Source organism: Pongo abelii, chromosome 2 (genome assembly GCF_028885655.2).
Source record: "Pongo abelii isolate AG06213 chromosome 2, NHGRI_mPonAbe1-v2.0_pri, whole genome shotgun sequence".
Taxonomy (NCBI): domain Eukaryota; kingdom Metazoa; phylum Chordata; class Mammalia; order Primates; family Hominidae; genus Pongo; species Pongo abelii.
In genome coordinates this window covers 103,600,043-103,618,781 of record NC_085928.1, presented here as the reverse complement: position 1 = coordinate 103,618,781, position 18,739 = coordinate 103,600,043, and the positions used below count along the sequence as shown (strand labels likewise).

The window sequence follows — 18,739 nt, the reverse complement described above, 5'->3', positions numbered from 1 at the left end:
CCTGACAAAAACAAGTAATGGGGAAAGGATTCCCTTTTTAATAAATGGCGCTGGGAAAACTGGCTAGCCATATGCAGAAAATAGAAACTGGACCCCTTCTTTACACCTTATACAAAAATTAGCTCAAGACGGATTAAAGACTTAAATGTAAGACCTAAAACCATAAAAACCCTAGAAGAAAACCTAGGTAGTACCATTCAGGACATAGACATGGGCAAAGACTTCATGACTAAAACACCAAAAGCAATGGCAACAAAAGCCAAAATTGACAAATGGGATCTAATTAAACTAAAGAGCTTCTGTACAGCAAAGGAAACTATCATCAGAGTGAACAGGCAGCCTGCAGAATGGGAGAAAATTTTTGCAATCTATTCATCTGACAAAGGTCTAATATCCAGAATCTACAAGGAACTTAAACAAATTTACAAGAAAAGTGCAACCTCTTTTATTAGCAAGGTCTTTGTGACCTGTATCTTGTGCTGACTTCCTATCTCATCCTGTGACTTAGAATTCCTAAACTCCTGGGAATGCAGCCCAGTAGGTCTCAGCCTTATTTTACCTAGCCCCTATTCAAGATGGAGGTGCTTTTATTCAAACGCCTCTGACATATTTTTCTTCTCCCTTTTACAAGGGAACTCTTAATCTTAAGGTTAGTAGAGGGATGAAGATCCATCTTCTGAAACTTCTTCGGGCTGAATAGGGGTGGTGGTATTTCTGCCTAACTATCAGAGTCTCTTGTATTCAGGTTAGAGAGGAGCTCAGTCAGAAAGCATTGGTATGTCGAGGGCCATTCATAGCTCTGAGTTCAAACAAAGGTGATATCTGGAAGATTAATAAGTCTTCAATTTAAGAAAACATTCAGTAAGCTTATCCTGCATTCCTGTATAAGGAGTATAACAGCAATATATTCCACCACAGTAAAGCAAAGTAAGTAAAATTATCCCAAGTAAACTAAATAAGAAAGCTTTTCATGAACTGGGCAGTTGTTGGAACCAAGCTGATATGGGGTTGCTAGCTGATCCCAATATGTGCCCAGAATCAGAATATTGATCCAGGGTTTTGCATTACTCATCCCTCTGTTTCTTCTGAGCAGCAGTCAGAGATCACTGGTTGGGTCACAGGATAAGCAGGGTTAATCTAAAATGCAGATAAAACTTCAAAACAACTGATGAGACTAGAATCTAGTAACAGGCATACCATAGTTCTTGAAACATATTTTTTTCTCTTTAGTCTTCCATTTTTACTTAAGACAAATCATAATAGGACCAATTTGTTTGCAAAAATAAACCTTACTCTTATTCTTGGCCTGATTATTTGTTTAAAGTACAGCAAGAATAATTATTTTTCACATAGGCTTTTTAAATAGGCCTTGATGGAACTGTGTTCCATAAGGAATCTCAGATAAAACTTTTTTTTTTAAAGCCAAGCCCAGCCATAGGTTTGTACCCTCAAATACCTATGAATTGGGTAAACTCATCTCCTCTTGAGGTCTCAAGACTATTTGAGGCCCCTGGGCCTTTCAGAAATTGACATTATTTACTTACCACAGGTCAGAAATCTTGTACAGGGACTGTGTAGACAAGTTATGAGGTCAGTTTTCCCATGAGGCTTTCATTGCTCTACACGTCAAGTTTGATTCCTTAAAGGAAAGCACACCAAGTTTGATTCCTTAAAGGAAAGCACATCATTCCAGTGAAAACCTTGGTAAAATTACCAATTTCTCCAATTGTGTCCTGTTGCAAAAGAAAACATTCTTGCTGCACTTATGCAAATAACTGTATTGCCATAAATTAAGAATACTCACAAATAGTTTCCAAATTCTGGAGAAATCAGGTAGAGAGAGACAAATATGCTCCAAATGTTTTTCACAGGAGTATACTTCACTTAATTGTTAAAAGCTGTAAGTAGCTCAAAAGAAAAGTTTTCTTGACTCTGTAAAACAAAACAAGGGATCAGCAACATTTTAAGCAAAGTCAAAAAGATTACTTTGAACTTTTATTAGTTTAATCCATGCAGTTAACTCCTCTTCTGCTTGGTATTCATGAACATTTCAGCTCTCCAGGAGAGTCCTGAAAGTTTTTCCTGCATTCTGATGTCACAATCTCCAAACTTACCAGAAACCTGCATTCAAGAGCACCTGTCAAAGTTCTATAGCTGATTTTAAACCTTGAAGAGGTTTTTTCAAGGGATCAAAACAAGAAAACAGTTGTTTTTGAAGAGGATCTAAACAAGAAAACAATTGTTTGTGGATGACCAAATTGTTTAGGGAAGCACCTATTAAAGCCACAATTGACTAGGAATTTTAGTTACCTCTGTGGCCTACAACAATTTTACATAACAATTTATAATTATTAATAACACACACTAAATCATATCAATTATAGGAGTCTTTCATAATTTTAGAACACATACCAATAACATTTACACAAATACAGCCCAAAGAAAGCCAAACACCATTTCATGTTTGACAGTGCTTCCTGTATGATTTGTATACCAAATAAGCTGAATATGTCATTTTTGGACCTTAGGTGACCTAATAGCTAAAATATTAATTAAGTCAGAGAAAGTCATACTTTATAATTTGATTTTGGAAAGTTTGTCAAATATCAAAGTTTTTAGACACTTCATATTAGAAAATAGAGTTCCATGTCACTATAAGTCATTCATTTAGCCAAAATGGTAACTCAAACATTTAAAAAAGGCAAAAACTAAGAGGGAAGACTTAGCTTTCCGAAGTGTCTTTTTTCTTTCCCTTCTTTTTCCTGTGGTTATTCAAAAGGGGCAAACAAAAATTCTTCTTTTTTTTGAATGTAACATGAAAATCTTGTTCAAGACAGAAAGCCATATTTCACTATTGCATTAGTGTACTATTAATGTCACACCCAATTCTTAAAACCTTATAGACAATTGTATTCAATTGTAATCACTTTGACCATAAGGTAGATTCTCATAAACCTTTTTTATAACCATTTAAAATTTTTGTTACAGAAGGCAGATTAGTGCTCTGAGAAAACCCTGTTGTACTTTTATTCCATTGTTCACACACAGACTTTTTTTACAAGATTAATTTTTCACAAATGTTTCACAACTTGCACAAACCTTCAGCTATATCCTATCTAACTTAAAACAATTATTTAACCCTTTAATCTAGGCAAAACCATCTCACATTCACATGCCTTTTTATAATCTTTTACCAAATCACCTGTCACTTTCTTTATACACCTTGCATGCAAAACTGTTTTTATTTCCCAAAGATTACTTAAGTCACATGAACTAAAAGGCATTGCATTTTTTACTTTTCTGACAAAATATTTGATATAAGTGCTTATTACCTTTAAGCCAATTAATTAAAATCACAGTCTTCAAACTTATCAGAAACTTCCATTCAAGAGCACCTGTCAAAGTTATATAGCTGACTATAAACCATCTTTTGAAGAGGATCAAAACAAGACAACAACTGTTCATGGATGACAAAATTCCTTAGGGCAGCCTGTATTAAAGCCTCATATCACACATGGAACACATATAAATACACAGACAGAAGAAGATCCAGTACTTGTAAGATTTTTTACTCACCAGTTTTTAGGTTTCTCTTTAAAGTATGCAGTTTTTAGGGCCTAATAAGCAGGCACAACTGGAAGGCAAAACAGATTAACAAAACCCAAAATTAAGGGTTCCATTTTTGTAGCAGATTCTGGATCCTCAAAAGAGAAACCTTACGGAACAAGACAGTGCAGTGATTTTACTGTGCATTTTATTGCAAAGCAACCCAAAGCCAATCAGCTCATTCTGTGATTAGCCCAACCCCATGAGATCTTATCTCTCAGTGGTGGGAGAGGAATATCTTCATTCCTTCCAGGTGGCCAGGAGCTTGCTTCTCTTATCCAAACATGCAAAGAGCCAAGTATCCCCCCATAACTGCCAATAGCCATTGCTAAAAATATATTTCCTACCAAAGTATATTTTGTTTATTACACACCAAAATTCTCTCATAATGTGAATTTCTGATACACCCAAAAGTAAAAAACATCAGATAAAACAATGCAAAACAGAACAGAGCCTTATATTTTGAGAGGGATCTATCACTTCTAATTCCTGGGAATCCCATTCTGGAGGACGGTGGCTGTCTTCTGACAGCTCCACTAAGCAGTGCCCCAGGGGGGACTCCATGTGGGGCTCTTACCCCACCTTTCCCTTCTGCACTGCCCTAGCAGAGGTTCTCCATGAGGGCCCTGCCCCTGCAGCAGACTTCTGCCTGGACACCCAGGCATTTTCATACGTCCTCTGAAATCTAGGTGGAGGTTCCTAAACCTCAATTCTTGTCTTCTGTGTAGGGCCAATACCATGTAGAAGCTGCCAAGGCATGGAGCTTCCACCCTCTGAAGCAGCAGCCTGAGCTGTACCTTTCACCCTCTGAAGCAACAGCCTGAAGTGTACCTTTAGCCATGGCTGGAGCCGAAGCAGCTGGGACACAGGGCACCAAGTCCTTAGGCTGCATATAGCAGTGGGGCCCTGGACCTTGCCCAGGAAACCATTTTTCCCTCCTAGGCCTCTGGGCCTGTGATGAGAGGGGCTGCCACGAAGGTCTCTGACATGCCCCAGAGACACTTCCCTCATTGTCTTGGTGATTAACATTTGGCTCCTCGTTACTTATGCAAATTTCTGCAGCAGGCTTGAATTTCTCCCCAGAAAATGGGTTTTTGTTTTCTACCACATCGTCAGGCTGCAGATTTTCCAAACGTTTATGCTAAGTCACCTCTTGAAAATGCTTTGCTCTTTAGAAATGGCTTCCACCAGATACCCTAAATCATCTCTTTCAAGTTCAAAGTTTTCACAGATCTCTAGGGCAGGGGCAAAATACCACCAGTCTCTTTGCTAAACTATAGCAAGAGTCACCTTTATTCCAATTCCCAACAAGTTCCCCTTCTCCATCTGAGACCACATCAGCCTGGACTTCATTGTCAATATCACTATCAGCATTTTGGTCAAAATCATTTAACAAGTCTCTAGGAAGTTCCAAACTTTCCCACATCTTTCTGTCTTCTGAGCCCTCAGTCTCTAGGAAGTTCCAGACTTTTCCACATTTTCCTGTCTTCTTCTGAGCCCTCCAAACTGTTCCAGCCTCTGCCTGTTTTCCAGTTCCAAAGTTGCTTCCACATTTTTGGGTATCCTTATAGCAGCACCCTACACTCTGCAGTACCAATTTAGTGTATTAGTCTGTTCTCATGCTGCTATGAAGAAATGCCCAAGACTGGGTAATTTATAAAGAAAAGAGATTTAACTGACTCACAGTACTGCATGACTGGGGAGGCCTCAGGAAACTGTTTACAGTCATGGTGGAAGGGGAAGCAAACACGTCCTTCTTCACATGGCGGCAGATGAGAGAAGTGCTGAACAAAGAGGAGAAAGCTCCTTATAAAACCTTCAGATCTTGTGGGAACTCACTATTATGAGAACAGCATGGGGGTAACCACCCCCAGATTCAGTTACCTCCCACTGGGTCCCTCCCCCAGCATGTGGGGATTAGAATTGAGATTACAATTCAAGATGAGATTTGGATGGGGAAGGAGAGCTGGGCCATAAGTGGGGAAGTGGGTGCGGGAAAACTTCTCTCTTCTGTGTATTTATATAGGATGATTGGAGATGGCCTTTCTGAGAAGATAACATTTGGGCAGAGAACAGATGGAAATGAGGAAGCAATCCTGAGATACTCTGGGTGGAAGGGGTTTGGGGAGGGGAAGAACAGTCCAGAAATATGGTGCCAAAAGTATAAAGGTGCTGAGGCGGGAGCCTGCTTAGTAAGTTGAAGGAATTGCAGAGAGACCATTATGGCTGCAGTGGATGGATGGGATGGGGAGAAGCAGAGAGAGTGGTGGAAGTTGAGATCAGCAGAGGCTCTAATAAAGACTTTGATCTGGGATGCTTTTGGAGAGCTTAGAGCAGAGGAGTAACTAAGGCTCAAAAAGTTAAACTTTTCTTGTGGAATTTGAAGTTAATACCCAAACCATTTCCAATAATTCTTTCATTTCCATTCATTTGGGTAAAGTGGAAAAAGTCTGTATTTCTTGCAATCATGCCCTGAGTAACAGGTCCTTAGCTTAGAAGTTAGAGAGTTGCAGCAAGTTACTGAGGAAGGGAAGAGCTGGTATTTATAGGTAGAAGGGACAGAAGACCAATAGAGAACTTTTGGAGGCAATACTTGTTTAGCATTTTATAGAATTCAGTTATATTTTTCTGACAAGTTAAAGTTAGAAATAAGTCTTTATAAACTTGAGTGTTGTAAGAATGCCTTCCTTTCTTTAATTTTCTACAAAAATTTATATCTGAAAATATTAGAGTATAAAACTTTGCCTTAACCTTAAGTTCCTAGTAGTAATCAAACCAGCAGATGTTTTACTCACCAAATGAGACTCTGATGTGTTCTTCAGTTAAATGCATATGATGACATTGAAATTGATGAACCCTCAGACAATCTGAACATCAAGGGGAGTTTCACTTTCTTTGCTAGTATTCTGAAATTTTGGAAAGTCAAGATATTAATGATGAAAATGAAAGGGGAGAATATAATTGCAGAGGTAGATTTTCCAGAGTTCTTGGACAGTAGGTAAATTGACATTTGGAAGATACTTCATTGTACTGGTTAATTAAAAGCATATATTTCCTGTTGATTCATAATGATTTGGGAGATATTTTAGTTGTTTCTTTGAGAGCTTGTGAACTTTTTTGGTTCATATGTAAGAAACAAAAATAATAAGTTATTCTTCCCTTTCTCTTTTCCTTACTGTCTTCAATTCTTCTTAGTCATGGAATGGATACATTTGGCAAAGCTTGTAGCATAGTTGCAGTTTTAAGAAAAGGTTGAAGTTCACTGAGCAGAATTCTCATGTGCATCTTATAATGGTGGCATCCCTTAGAGATGATAATGTGGTTTTGAAACTACTTAGATCAGTGATTGTCAGGGCTGGGGGAAGAGGTTGGGGAGGAGGGTTGACTACAAGAGAGCATGGTGTCACATTTGCATTATCATTATATGGTGTTAAATGTATCCACAATATGCATTTAAGATTCCTTCAGTGTCTTCTTATGGCTTGTTAGCTCATTTCTTTTTGTCTCTGAATAACATTCCATTGAATGGATGTGCCACAGTTTTATTCACTCATCTGCTGAAGAATGACATCTTAGATGCTTTTGAGTTTTGGCAGAAAGTATGATAAAGCTGCTGTAGACATCAATTTGTAGTTTTTTTAGTGTGAATGTAAGTTTTCAACTCATTTGGGTAAATATAAGGAATGGATTGCTCGATCATATGGTAACAGTATGTTTAGTTTTGTTAGAAACTGCCAAACTGTCTTCCAGAGTGCCTTTGTACCATTTTGGATTTCCATCAACAGTGAATGAGAGTTCCTTTTGCTTTACATCTTCATCAGCATTTGGTTCGGGACAGTGTTCTGGATTTTGGCCATTGTGATAAGGCATGCAGTAGTATCTCATTGTTGTTTTAATTTGCAATTGCTTAATCACATAATGATGTTGAGCAGCTTCTCATATTCTTATTTGTCATCTCTGTATCTTCTTTGGTGAAGTGTCTGTTTAGATGTTTTGCTTATTTTTTAATTGGGCTGTTTTCTCCTCTCCCCTCCCCTCTCCTCTTCTTTTTTTGAGATGGAGTCTCACTCTGTTGCCCAGGCTGGGGTGCAGTGGCACCATCTCAGCTCACTGCAACCTCTGCCTCCTGGGTTCAAGCGATTCTCCTGCCTCAGCCTCCTGAGTAGCTGGGATTACAGGTGTGCGCCACCACGCCTCGCTAATTTTTGTATTTTTAGTAGAGATGGGGTTTCACCATGTTGGTCAGGCTGGTCTCAAACTCCTGACCTCATGATCCACCCACCTCAGCCTCCCAAAGTGCTGGGATTACAGGTGTGAGCCACTGCGCCTGGCCGGGCTGTTTATTTTCTTATTGAGTTTTAAGAGTTCTTTGTATATTTTGGATAACATTCCTTTATCAGATATGTCTTTTGTAAGTATTTTCTCCCAGTTTGTGGCTTGTCATTTTATTCTCTTAACAATGCCTTTCACAGAGGAGTTTTTAATTTTAATGAAGTTCTGTGTATCAATTATTTCTTTCGTGGATCATGCTTTTGGTGTTGTAGTTAAAAAGTCATTGCTGTACTCAAGGTTACTTAGATTTTCTCCTGTGTTGTCGGAGTTTTATAGTTTTGCATTTTACATTAAGGACTATGATCCATTTTGAGTTTATTTTTGTGACTAGAGTAAGATCTATATGTAGATTCATTTTTTTTTGCATATGGATGTCCAGTTGTTCCAGCACCATTTGTTGAAAACTCTTTTTTTTCCATTTTATTGCTTTTGCTCCCTTGTCAAAGATCAGTTGATTGTATTTATGTGGGTCTATTTCTGGATTCTCTATTCAGTTCTCTGTTTGCCTGATCTTTTACCAATATCATACTGTCTTGATTACTTTAGCTTCATAGTGTTCTCATTGCTTTTATAGAGGAGAGGCTCTTTGAAGAGACTTACTTTGCCACACCTCATGATGTCATTTTCTGTTACGTTTCTTAAAATACTGTGAAGTGTCACATTGGTAAGTTATCACCATTTTTCAAAAATAAATGGAGAAATGAGACTCAAGATATAAAATGAGTTAATGAAATTTATTTTTTCAGCTATTGTTCTAAATAGGAGCAAGGCTCATCTCTTTTGTTTGTTTTCAGGTGAAAAAAGTTGATTCTTTTTTTTCATAGCTTTGTTATTTTAAAAGTTAATATGTAGGACAAACTCTCAACGATAACCTCTCAATTAATTTAGCTATCATCAGCAATCTCTTCTTTATCTTCCTTCTTTAAATACAACTCTGGGCTTCCTCTCCTACCCATTGGAGCTACTTCCTTTTAAACCCAAATAAACTATAGCAAAGCTCTGAAAATAATATATTGAAATTGAGAAAAGTTGGCAGTAAAATTTTCTTTCTCTGAAAATTGTTTTTTGTTGTGTAATTGAAACTTTTATTAGTATTGCTGAATGTGAATGCTGAAAGGAAATCAAGAAGGTGATCTGCACTAGCAAGGATGTTGACTTTAGCAGCTGGAAGGCAAAGAAATGAGAGTAGTGTAGTATACTGTGTGGGAGATTGAATGAGACTGCGAAACAGAAAGTCTGGGCTGTACTGCCTATCTGCCATGAAAAAAGTGATACAATTTTAGCATTTCTCTGCCCCAACACCTTTATGTAGGAATTTTTGTGCTGTTGAATTACATGTCCTCTGAAGTCTTTTCTAATTGCATTTTACTCAGTTGAAAGGGCTTTATGCCTTGTAATGAAAATTAGAAATGTTTTATTCACCATATGACTGTTCCTTTTGGAGTAAGCTGCTATGACAACTCTAGATCCTAATAAAGCCACAGTGGGTGTTTTAAGGAAAGATGTGCATTTATCTATTTTTTTCAAAAAATACTATTGTGTCTCTTATTGAACATGACATTGTGATTTTAATATTCTCTTATGCTTTGTTTTAGGTTGGTACAGAGGAGTTTCAACAAAGAAGCCAAATGTGAAGGTAATGAAAAGTTTATTGTTACCTTTTCTAATGTAGGAAGCAACTACCTTATATGTTTGTTTGATATAACAACTCTTAGTGGTTCATCTTTTAATCTTTTACAGTAGCCACAATGATTCTTTCCTTTACAAAACTGCAGCAAACTCTTCTCTGTCTCAGCATATTAAAGTGTTTCTTCTGAAAGGACAGGAAATGCAAATATGGTCATAGCTGCAAAGCTTATCTTGAAAAAGCCTATTCAGGCTTTTAAATATTTTTTTCTTTAAGGTATTTGACGAAAAGTAAATTGACTTATTCACAGGCCTAGTCCTGTGGAACCATATAATTAGATGAATTGTTTCTAAAATGCACAATGGAAAATATTTTCAAATAATCCAATTAGATATTTCTCTAATCATAATTTATTGAAATATGAATTTAAACAAGTTATTAGTATAGAATGCTAGTTTTATGTACTAGATTTTATGTTTATTACAATTAATATTAATGAAACATAGTTTAATTAGCAGTTATAATACAGTTAGAAATAATCTTTCCCAATAATGTATTTGCAACACTTCTTTCTGCATATTTTTTCATGTAATTAATATTATCAGCTTTTCGTATATGTTTCTGTAGCTTAATATTTGATGCAGTATGCTTTTGTTTGTATAGGAAAATACCAAAATTATCACTTTTTTCATTCAAAAAGAAAATTGTTTAGAGTTCTAATAATCAGTTTTGCCAGTAGAATCATTCAGTTTTATTAGTTTTAAGGTAATGATTATAAGGAAACAGTATCTTTACATTTTAATGCCTCCTAGCTGTGGTTTCTCATTCTTGGCACTGTTGGCATTTTGGGCCAGATAATTCTTTATTGTGGGAGACAGTCTTGTGCAATGTGAGATGTTTAGCAGAGTATATGGCTTCTACCTACTAGATGCCAGCAACCCTCTGTCCCTTAGTGTGACAACAAAAGAGGACTTCAGACATTGCTGAATTTGTCTTGGGGACAAAATGACCCCTGGTTGAGAACCACTGCTTATAGATAATTTTTCTTATGTTTCTAATTTTGAAATACATTCATGAATGCTTATGTGGGAATAGTTTCTACTTGTGGTGTATTTTTTAAATTTTGATTTAAAATTGTTGAAAAGTTAGAACTGGAATAAATGAGGAATCTTATAAATGAATAGTTGTAATTTGTGATATTGCATGCTATTTATTTATTTTAGTAATATTTGTGGTCTTGGCCACCTCCCACTATCTTATTTCCAATACTAGTGTTTGAGGATCAGCGCGTGGACTGTGCTCATTAAAATTATTGTATGTTTGTGGTTAAAGTATGAAATTGATGCAAAGTTTGTGGCTTGAAAACATTATTGAGACAGGAATGATGGTACCCTTAAAATATTAAACATAACTGTTTTGATTATATCTTCCTACACAATGAAGTACTCCAAAATTTGTGGATTAAACTAATAAACATTTTATCTCTTATGCTTTTGTGGCTTGACTGGGTCAGCTGGGTAGCTAGTTACTCTGGGATGTGTGAGATTACCTGTGGCAACAGTCAGCTGTGGGGTCAGTGTCCAAGACATTCTGGTAGGAATGTCCAAGAGAGTTTACTTATATGTCTGGCATCTTGGCCGGGTTGGCTGGAAGACTGTCTTCAGCTAGACCACCAAGATAACCAGGCTTCTTTATGTAGTCTCGGGGTTTCTCTATTTCCATGTGGCTTCACATGGTTTATCCAGCAAGTAATTAGAGTTTTATTTTAGAGTTAAGGAAAAGTACCTGGAACCTCATACTTAGTTCTTAATTCTCTTTCCTACAAAAAAAAGTTTTTGGACTCTGTGGGAGAGGCCATTTTGTGATTACTCTTAGCAGTGTTTTGACAAGCTGAACAAGATGAGGAACCTAACTCACACTACTCCAAAGAATGTTAGAGCTCATTTTATCTGATCAGACTCCTTTAATTTCATTAGTTTGGGGGCTAATGTGGTATTCAGAGATTGTATATTTTGGTAATATCTCTATTCTAGAATCTTAGGTTATTACAGCATTTATTAGCAACATGTATCTATATATCTTTTATTAGCTTGTATCTGTATTCTTAAACTTAAAAAAATATGGAAAGACAGTATTACTAACTAAATTTCATCCTGTGTCAGTGATATTTTATGGAACCAGGTATTTAGTGTTTGTAAAATATAATCATTTAGGGATACCACATCCTTAAAATGATACAAAAATAAATGTGTTTCTGTATATCCTTTATTTGTGCTAATATTATAGTCCTACTACACTTGTTCTTAGCCAAAAGGCTAAGAAGTGATCTTATTTCAGTCATAATAAGTAAAATTTTCTATAGGTTTTTCATAGATATTAGTGGTTAAAGGAAAAAATAAAGATGACTTATTAAAGTTTGTCTTTAGTCATGTGTGATTTATACTAATAAGTAAAACACAAAATAGCTCAAATAAAATAATATCTGAACTAGACAGTGAATATAGTTATTTATTTATTTATTTATTTGTGAGTGAATGAACGAGATTGAGTCTCACTCTGTCATCCAGGCTGGAGTCCAGTGGCATGATTATAGCTCACTATAGTCTTGAACTCCTGGGCTTAGGCTACCGTCCTCCCTCAGCCTCCTGAGTAGCTGGGACTACAGGTGCATAGCACCACATCGGCTAATTTTTTTTTTCCACTTTTTGTAGAGACGGGGTATCTTTATGTTGCCCAGGCTGGTCTTGAACTCTGGAGCTCAATCGATGCTTCTGCCTCAGCCTCCCAAAGTGCTGGGATTACAGACATGAGCCACCGTGCCTGGCCAGCACTTAGATATATGAGTAAATGATGAAACAGTTCTTCCTATAAAAGTTTTTAAAAATTTGCAGAGCTTAATCTTTTTGTTCCCTGTATTATTTTGTAGTAAAACATTTAGAAGGAAAAACTGGGGTGATTATAAAATACCTTTTCTGTTATGACTATATATTAAAATTTTGCAGTTTAAGAGAAGCATGATAGGCAGGAAGTATAACTAAATTTTATGCTAGATGATTTTCAGAATGATAGTTTATTGTCTTTTCATTTTTTGAGGACTTTGTTTTTTCTGCATACACTTCTACATTAGAACTTACTTTAGTTTTATAATTTTAGAGACCAAAGCAAGGTTTTGAGACATAGTGTTCTGTTCCATTGCCGAAATGCCATGTTGTATATTTGTTAGAGTCATCAAAATATTAACTTTCTGGCCAGGCATGGTAGCTCTTGCCTGTAATCTCAGCACTTTGGGAGGCCCAGGCAGGTGGCTCACTTGAGGCCAGGAGTTCGAGATCAGCCTGGCCAACATGGAGAAATGCTCTCTGTAATAAAAGTACAAAAATTAGCCTGGCTTGGTGGTGCACTCCTGTAATCCTGGCTACTCAGGAGGCTGAGGCAGGAGAATCGCTTGAACTCGGGAGGTGGAGGTTGCAGTGAGCTGAGATCTCGTGGACAACAAAGGGAGACTCTGTCTCAAAAAAACCCAACCAAACAAAAAAACTTAAGAGCATACATGAAGAATTAAAGAATAAGACATAAAATTGAGAAAAAAGGACAACAGATACTTGATTTTATTTTTGTGCTTTTTATAAAATATATGCTCAAGAGGAATAATGAAATTCAGTACAGTTTATATTTACTTCCATTTTGTGATTTCAGGATCAACTTTTATCAATAATTGTGAACAGAATGCGTAGTATTCTGTGAGATAGGAACAGGGCCTTATGGAATGTTTTGCACAGCAAAAAATTGCAAGACATGTTCATGGAATAGTAAAAGTTTTAAGCTGGGTAAGGCATAGTGCAGGAGAGAGTGATGGATGGTAAGGCAGGAAAGGTAGATTGGACCTATATATTTAGAGTCATACACCAAAGAAATCTAAGGAATTTACACTTTGGCAATAGGGAATCTGTCATTCAACAGAGATGTGGATCCATTACTGTCATACAGTATAACTATAAAATAGGGTTTATCAGAAAAACAAAAGGTAAATATTGAAGGTATTTACTGTCAAGAGATCGCTTGAACTCGGGAGGCAGAGGTTCAAGCGATCGAACCTCCTTGAATATTTAAGGTAAATATTGAAGTATTTGTGGATAATTTCTGAAATTTTCTCTAAAAATACTATAATGGGTAAAATATATGTAGATTGATGAGTCAAGATTGGCAAAATGTTGATAATTGTTGAAGCTGAGTAATGGATTTGTGGAGATTCATTATACTGTTGTCTAATTTTGTCTGTGTTTGAAATGGGTTATTACTTGTCTCATGGAATTGTAATGAGGAATCAATGAGTTGATATGAAGCCCTTATTGCAGTGCCTAGCACATAAGAACATGATAATTCTTTTGCACTATCGTCTTTTACTATTAAAGAATAGCACTGCAAATGAGACTGTAAAGACTGACAACACTTTGGAGGACAGAGAAAGAGGAACTGGCAAAAAAAGACTAATGGAGGTCATAGTTGGCCAAGGAGAACATTTTTTAAAAACAGGGGTGATTAATGGTTTCAGGTACTGTGGAGTAGGATGAGTACTGAATAGGGGCATATAGTTGTACTCACAGCTATGAATTATTACAGTGAAAAAATAGAAAGAAAAATCAGCAAAGGGGAAAAGGTGTTGGGGCAACAGTCTGTGATGAATTATCTTTTGATGTGCTGCTGGATTCAGGTTACTAGTATTTTGTTGAGGATTTTGGTCTGTGTTCAGGGATATTGGCCTATAGTTTTCTCTTTTTGTTGTGTCCTTGAAAGATTTTGGTGCTAGGATGATATTGGTTTAGTAGAATGAGTTAAGGAAGGGTCCCTGTTCCTTGATGTTTTGGAATAGTTTCAGTAAGATTGGTGGCAGCTCTTCTTTGTACATCTAATAGAGTTTGGCTGTGAATCTGTCTGGTCCAGGACTTGCTTTGGTTGATAGGTATTTTATTACTGATTCAATTTTTGAACTTGATATTGGTCTGTTCAGGGTTTCAATTTCTTCCTGATTCAATCTTGGGATCTTGTGTGTTTCCAGGAATTTATCCATTTCCTCTAGATTTTCTAGTTTCCAGTTTGCTGTAGATCTTCTCCGTGTTCCTAATGGTGTTTGAGGATCTTTCGTATTTGTGTGGGATTGGCTATAATGTCACCTTTGTCATTTCTGATTGTACATATTTGGATCTTTTCTCTTTTTTCTTTCTTAATCTACCTAGCAATCCATCAATCTTGTTGATTCTTTGTGTGGATTTTGGGTTCTCAATTTTGTTCAGTTCTGCTCTGATTTTAGTTATTTGTTTTCTTCTGCTGTCTTTGGGGTTACTTTGTTCTTGTTTTTTCTAGTTCCTTCAGGTGTAATTGCTAATTTTTTTTCTAACTTTTTGAGGTAGGTGTTTAGCATTATAAACTTGCCTATTAACTCTGCTTTTGCTTCATGCCAGAGGTTTTGGTATCTTGTGTCTGTTCTCATTTATTTTAAATAATTTTTTGATTTCTGCCTTAATTTTGTTGTTTACCCAACATTCATTCAGGAGCAAGTTTTTAAATTTCCATGTAATTATGTGGTTTTGAGCAATCTTCTTGGTATTCATTCCTGTTTTTATTCCATTGTGACCTGAGAGTATAGTTGGTATGACTTCCATTTTTTTGAATTTATTGAAACTTGCTTTACGGTTGAGCATGTGGTCAATCTTGGAATATGTTCTGATTCCATTCTCTTCTGTAGACGAGAAAAATTTGAGAATGTCCCGTGATTGATGGGTGGAGTATTCTGTACATGTCTGTTAGGTCTGACTAGTCAAGTGTTGAGTTTAAATCCAGGTGTTGTTTGTTAGTTTTCTGTCTCAGTGATCTAATGCTGTCAGTGGGATATTGAAATCCCCCACTGTGGCCAAGTGCAGTGGCTTATGTCTGTAATTCTAGCACTTTGGGAGGCTGAGGTGGGCAGATCATTTGTGGCCAGGAGTTCAAGACTAGCCTGACCAACATGGTAAAACCCCATCTCTAGTAAAAACACAAAAATCAGCTGGGCATGGTAGTGTATACCTGTAGTCCCAATTATTCAGGAGGCTGAGGCAGGAGAATTGCTTGAACCCAGAGGCAGAGGTTGCAGTGAGCTGAGATTGTGCCACTGCACTCCAGCCTGGGTGACAGAACGAGGCTCCATTTCAAAAAAAAAAAAATGTCCCACAGTTATTGTGAGGTTGTCTAAGTCTTTTCGTAGGTCTAGAGGTACTTATTTGAGGAATCTGTGCGTTCCATTGTTGGGTGCGTATGTATTTAGGATAGTTAAGTCTTGTTGAATTCAACCCTTCATCATTATATCACCCTCTTCTTTGTCCTTTTTTTTTGTTGTTGTTGGTTTAAAGTCTCTTTTATCTGATATAAGAATAGTAACCCCTGATCTTTTTTGTTTTTTATTTGCATAGTAGATCTGTCTTCAGCCCTTTACCTTGAGCCTATGGGTGTTGTCACATCTGAGATGGATCTCCTGAAGATGGCAGACAGATGGGTCTTTTTGTTGTTGTTGTTCAACTTGCTACTCTTTGCCTTTTAGGTTGAGTGTTTAGACTATTTACATTCAACATTAATACTGATATGCGATGTTTTGATCCTATCGTGAAGTTGTTAGCTGGCTGCTTTTTAGTTTCTAATGTGTAGTTGCTTTATAAGCTATATACTTAAGCGTGGTTGTGTGACAGCAGGTATCGCTCTTTTTGTTTCCATGTTTAGAACTCTTAAGGATCTCCTGTAAGCCTGGACTAGTGGTAACAAATTTCCTTGGTGCTTGCTTGTCTGGGAAAGATTTTGGTTCCCCTTTGCTAATGAAGCTTAGTTGGCAGGATATGAAATTCTTGGTTGGAATTTCTTTTCTTTAAGAATGCCTAAAATAGGCCCCCAGTCTCTCCTGTTTATAAGTTTTCTGTTGAGAAGTCCACTGTTGTCTTGATGGGGTTCCCCGTTGTATGCAGTCTGATGTTTTACTCTAGCTTCCTTCCAGATTTTTTCTTTAGCATTGACCTTGTTCAGTCTTGTGGACTATATGCCTTGGTAATTTTCATTTTGTATAGCACCTCACAGGTGTTCCCTAGAGTTCTTGTGTCTAGATGTCTTCCTTGCTAGTAAGATTAGGGAAATTTTCTTTAATTATTTCCTCAAATGTGTTTTCCAGATTGTTTACCCTTTCTGCTTCTTTCTTAGGAATGCCAGTAATTTATAGATTTGTTTGCTTTACATAATCCCATATTTGTTGAAGACTTTGTTCATTTTTAAAAAGTTCTTTTTTCTTTATTTTTGTCTGGATGAGCTCAAAAAACTTTTTTTTTTCTTTTCTTGAGATGGGGTCTTGCTCTGTCACCCAGGCTAGAGTACAGTGGTGTGATCATGGTTCACTGCAGCTTTGACCTCCCAAGCTCAAGCGGCCCCTCCACTTTAGGCTCCTGAGAAGCTGGGACCACAGGCACATGCTGTCATGCCTGGCTAATTTTTTAATTTTTTGTAGAGACAGCGTCTTGCCACATTACTAGAGCTGGTCTGGAATTCCTGGGTTCAAGCAATCTTCCTTCCTCAGCCTCCCAAAGTGCTGGGATTACAGGTGGGAGCCACCATGCCTGGCCAAAACACACACACACACACACACACACACACACACATATATGGCAGCAAATATATATATATTTGCTTTATGTATTTATTATTTTGAGACAGGGTCTCTCTCTGTCACCCAGGTTGGAGTGTGGTGGCATGATCACAGCTCACTGTAGCCTTGACCTCCTAGGCCTTAGTGATCTCCCACCTCAACTTCCTAAGTAGCTGGGACTACAGGCACATGCCACCATGCCTGGGATACAGTAATTAAACAGGCACAGGAATTGATAAAAAATATCAATGAAGACTAGAATATTCAAAATCAGAGTAAATGCTATTGAGAAAATCAGTTACACTTTTGGAAAACGTAAAAATTAGATGACTTTTTCACAGCTTTCAGAAAAACATATTCCAGAAGGATACAATTAAAAGCATACTTGTCAGCTAGGCAAGGTGACTCATGCCTGTAATCTCAGCACTTTTGGAGTCTGAGGTGATGGGATAACTTGAGCATAGGACTTTGAGACCAGCCTGGGCAACATAGCGAAACCTCGTCTTTAAAAAAACCAATATTTAAGCTCTGACATTCTCTCTTCTGCTTGGTTCAGTCTACTGATAAAGCTTTCAATTGTATTTTGAAATTGAGTTTTGAATTCTAGAAGCTCTGATTGATTTCCTTTTAAGATGTTTATCTCTTCCGTCATTGCTTGGATTGCTTTAGAAGTTTCATTGTGTCGGCTGGGCGTGGTGGCTCACGCCTGTAATCCCAGCACTTTGGGAGGCTGAGGCGGGTGGATCACCTGAGCTCAGGAGTTTGAGACCAGCTTGGCCAACATGGCAAAACCCCCATCTCTACTAAAAATACAGAAATTAGTCGGGCATGGTGGTATGTGCCTGTAGTCCCAGCCACTAGGGGGGCTGAGGCAGGAGGATCACTTGAACCCAGGAGGCAGAGATTGCAGTGAGCCAAGATTGTGCCACTGCACTCCAGCCTGGGTGACAGAGTGAGACTCCATCTCAAAGAAAAAAAAAAAAAAAAGTTTCTTTGTGTTGATTTTTAACCTCATTTTGGATCTTGTTGAACTTCCTTATAGTCCATGCTTTGAATTCTTTATCTGTCATTTCTGAATCTCCATTTTGGTTAGGGACCATTGTTGGAGAGGTTGTGCAATTCTTTGATGGTGTCACTATATTCATGTTTTTCATGGTGCCAGAATTCTTGCCCTGGTTTTTTCTCATCTGGAGACACTGGCACTTCTAATTTTAAAAGATTATTTTTGTGTGAATAGGATTTTTTCTTTTTATTTATTTCCCTATGATATTGTTTTGTTTGTTTTCCCTCTCTCCTTCTCCTTAGGATGTGCAATAGTAGAGAATGCTGGGTGGGGACTTTTCGCTTTGCTTTTGTAGTCCTGCGCACACACTTTGGCAGGTTTTATATTCAGCTGTGCAGTTCAACCTACAAGCCAATAGATGGCGCTTATAGGTAAGAGCCACCTGTGACCAATGGGACTGAGTATGTACTTGATCCTTGTTTACTGGCAGAAGTCTCTCTTGCTTCAGGCAGTA

At 37.3% G+C, this 18,739-nt stretch overlaps 1 protein-coding gene across 10 annotated transcripts in view; it reads left to right on the top strand.

The window, feature by feature from the left end:
- Positions 1-18,739, top strand: part of DOCK3 (dedicator of cytokinesis 3) — a 735,525-nt gene that overhangs the window by 156,056 nt on the left and 560,730 nt on the right. For all 10 annotated transcript variants that reach the window (XR_008523281.1, XR_008523280.2, XM_024244830.2 and 7 more), the window contains exon 3: positions 9,534-9,574. Coding sequence is in view for 8 of the 10 variants with exons in the window: in XM_024244830.2 (XP_024100598.1) it covers positions 9,534-9,574 (41 nt within the window). In the remaining 2 variants the exon portion in view is untranslated. The remainder of the gene's footprint in view (positions 1-9,533; positions 9,575-18,739) is intronic.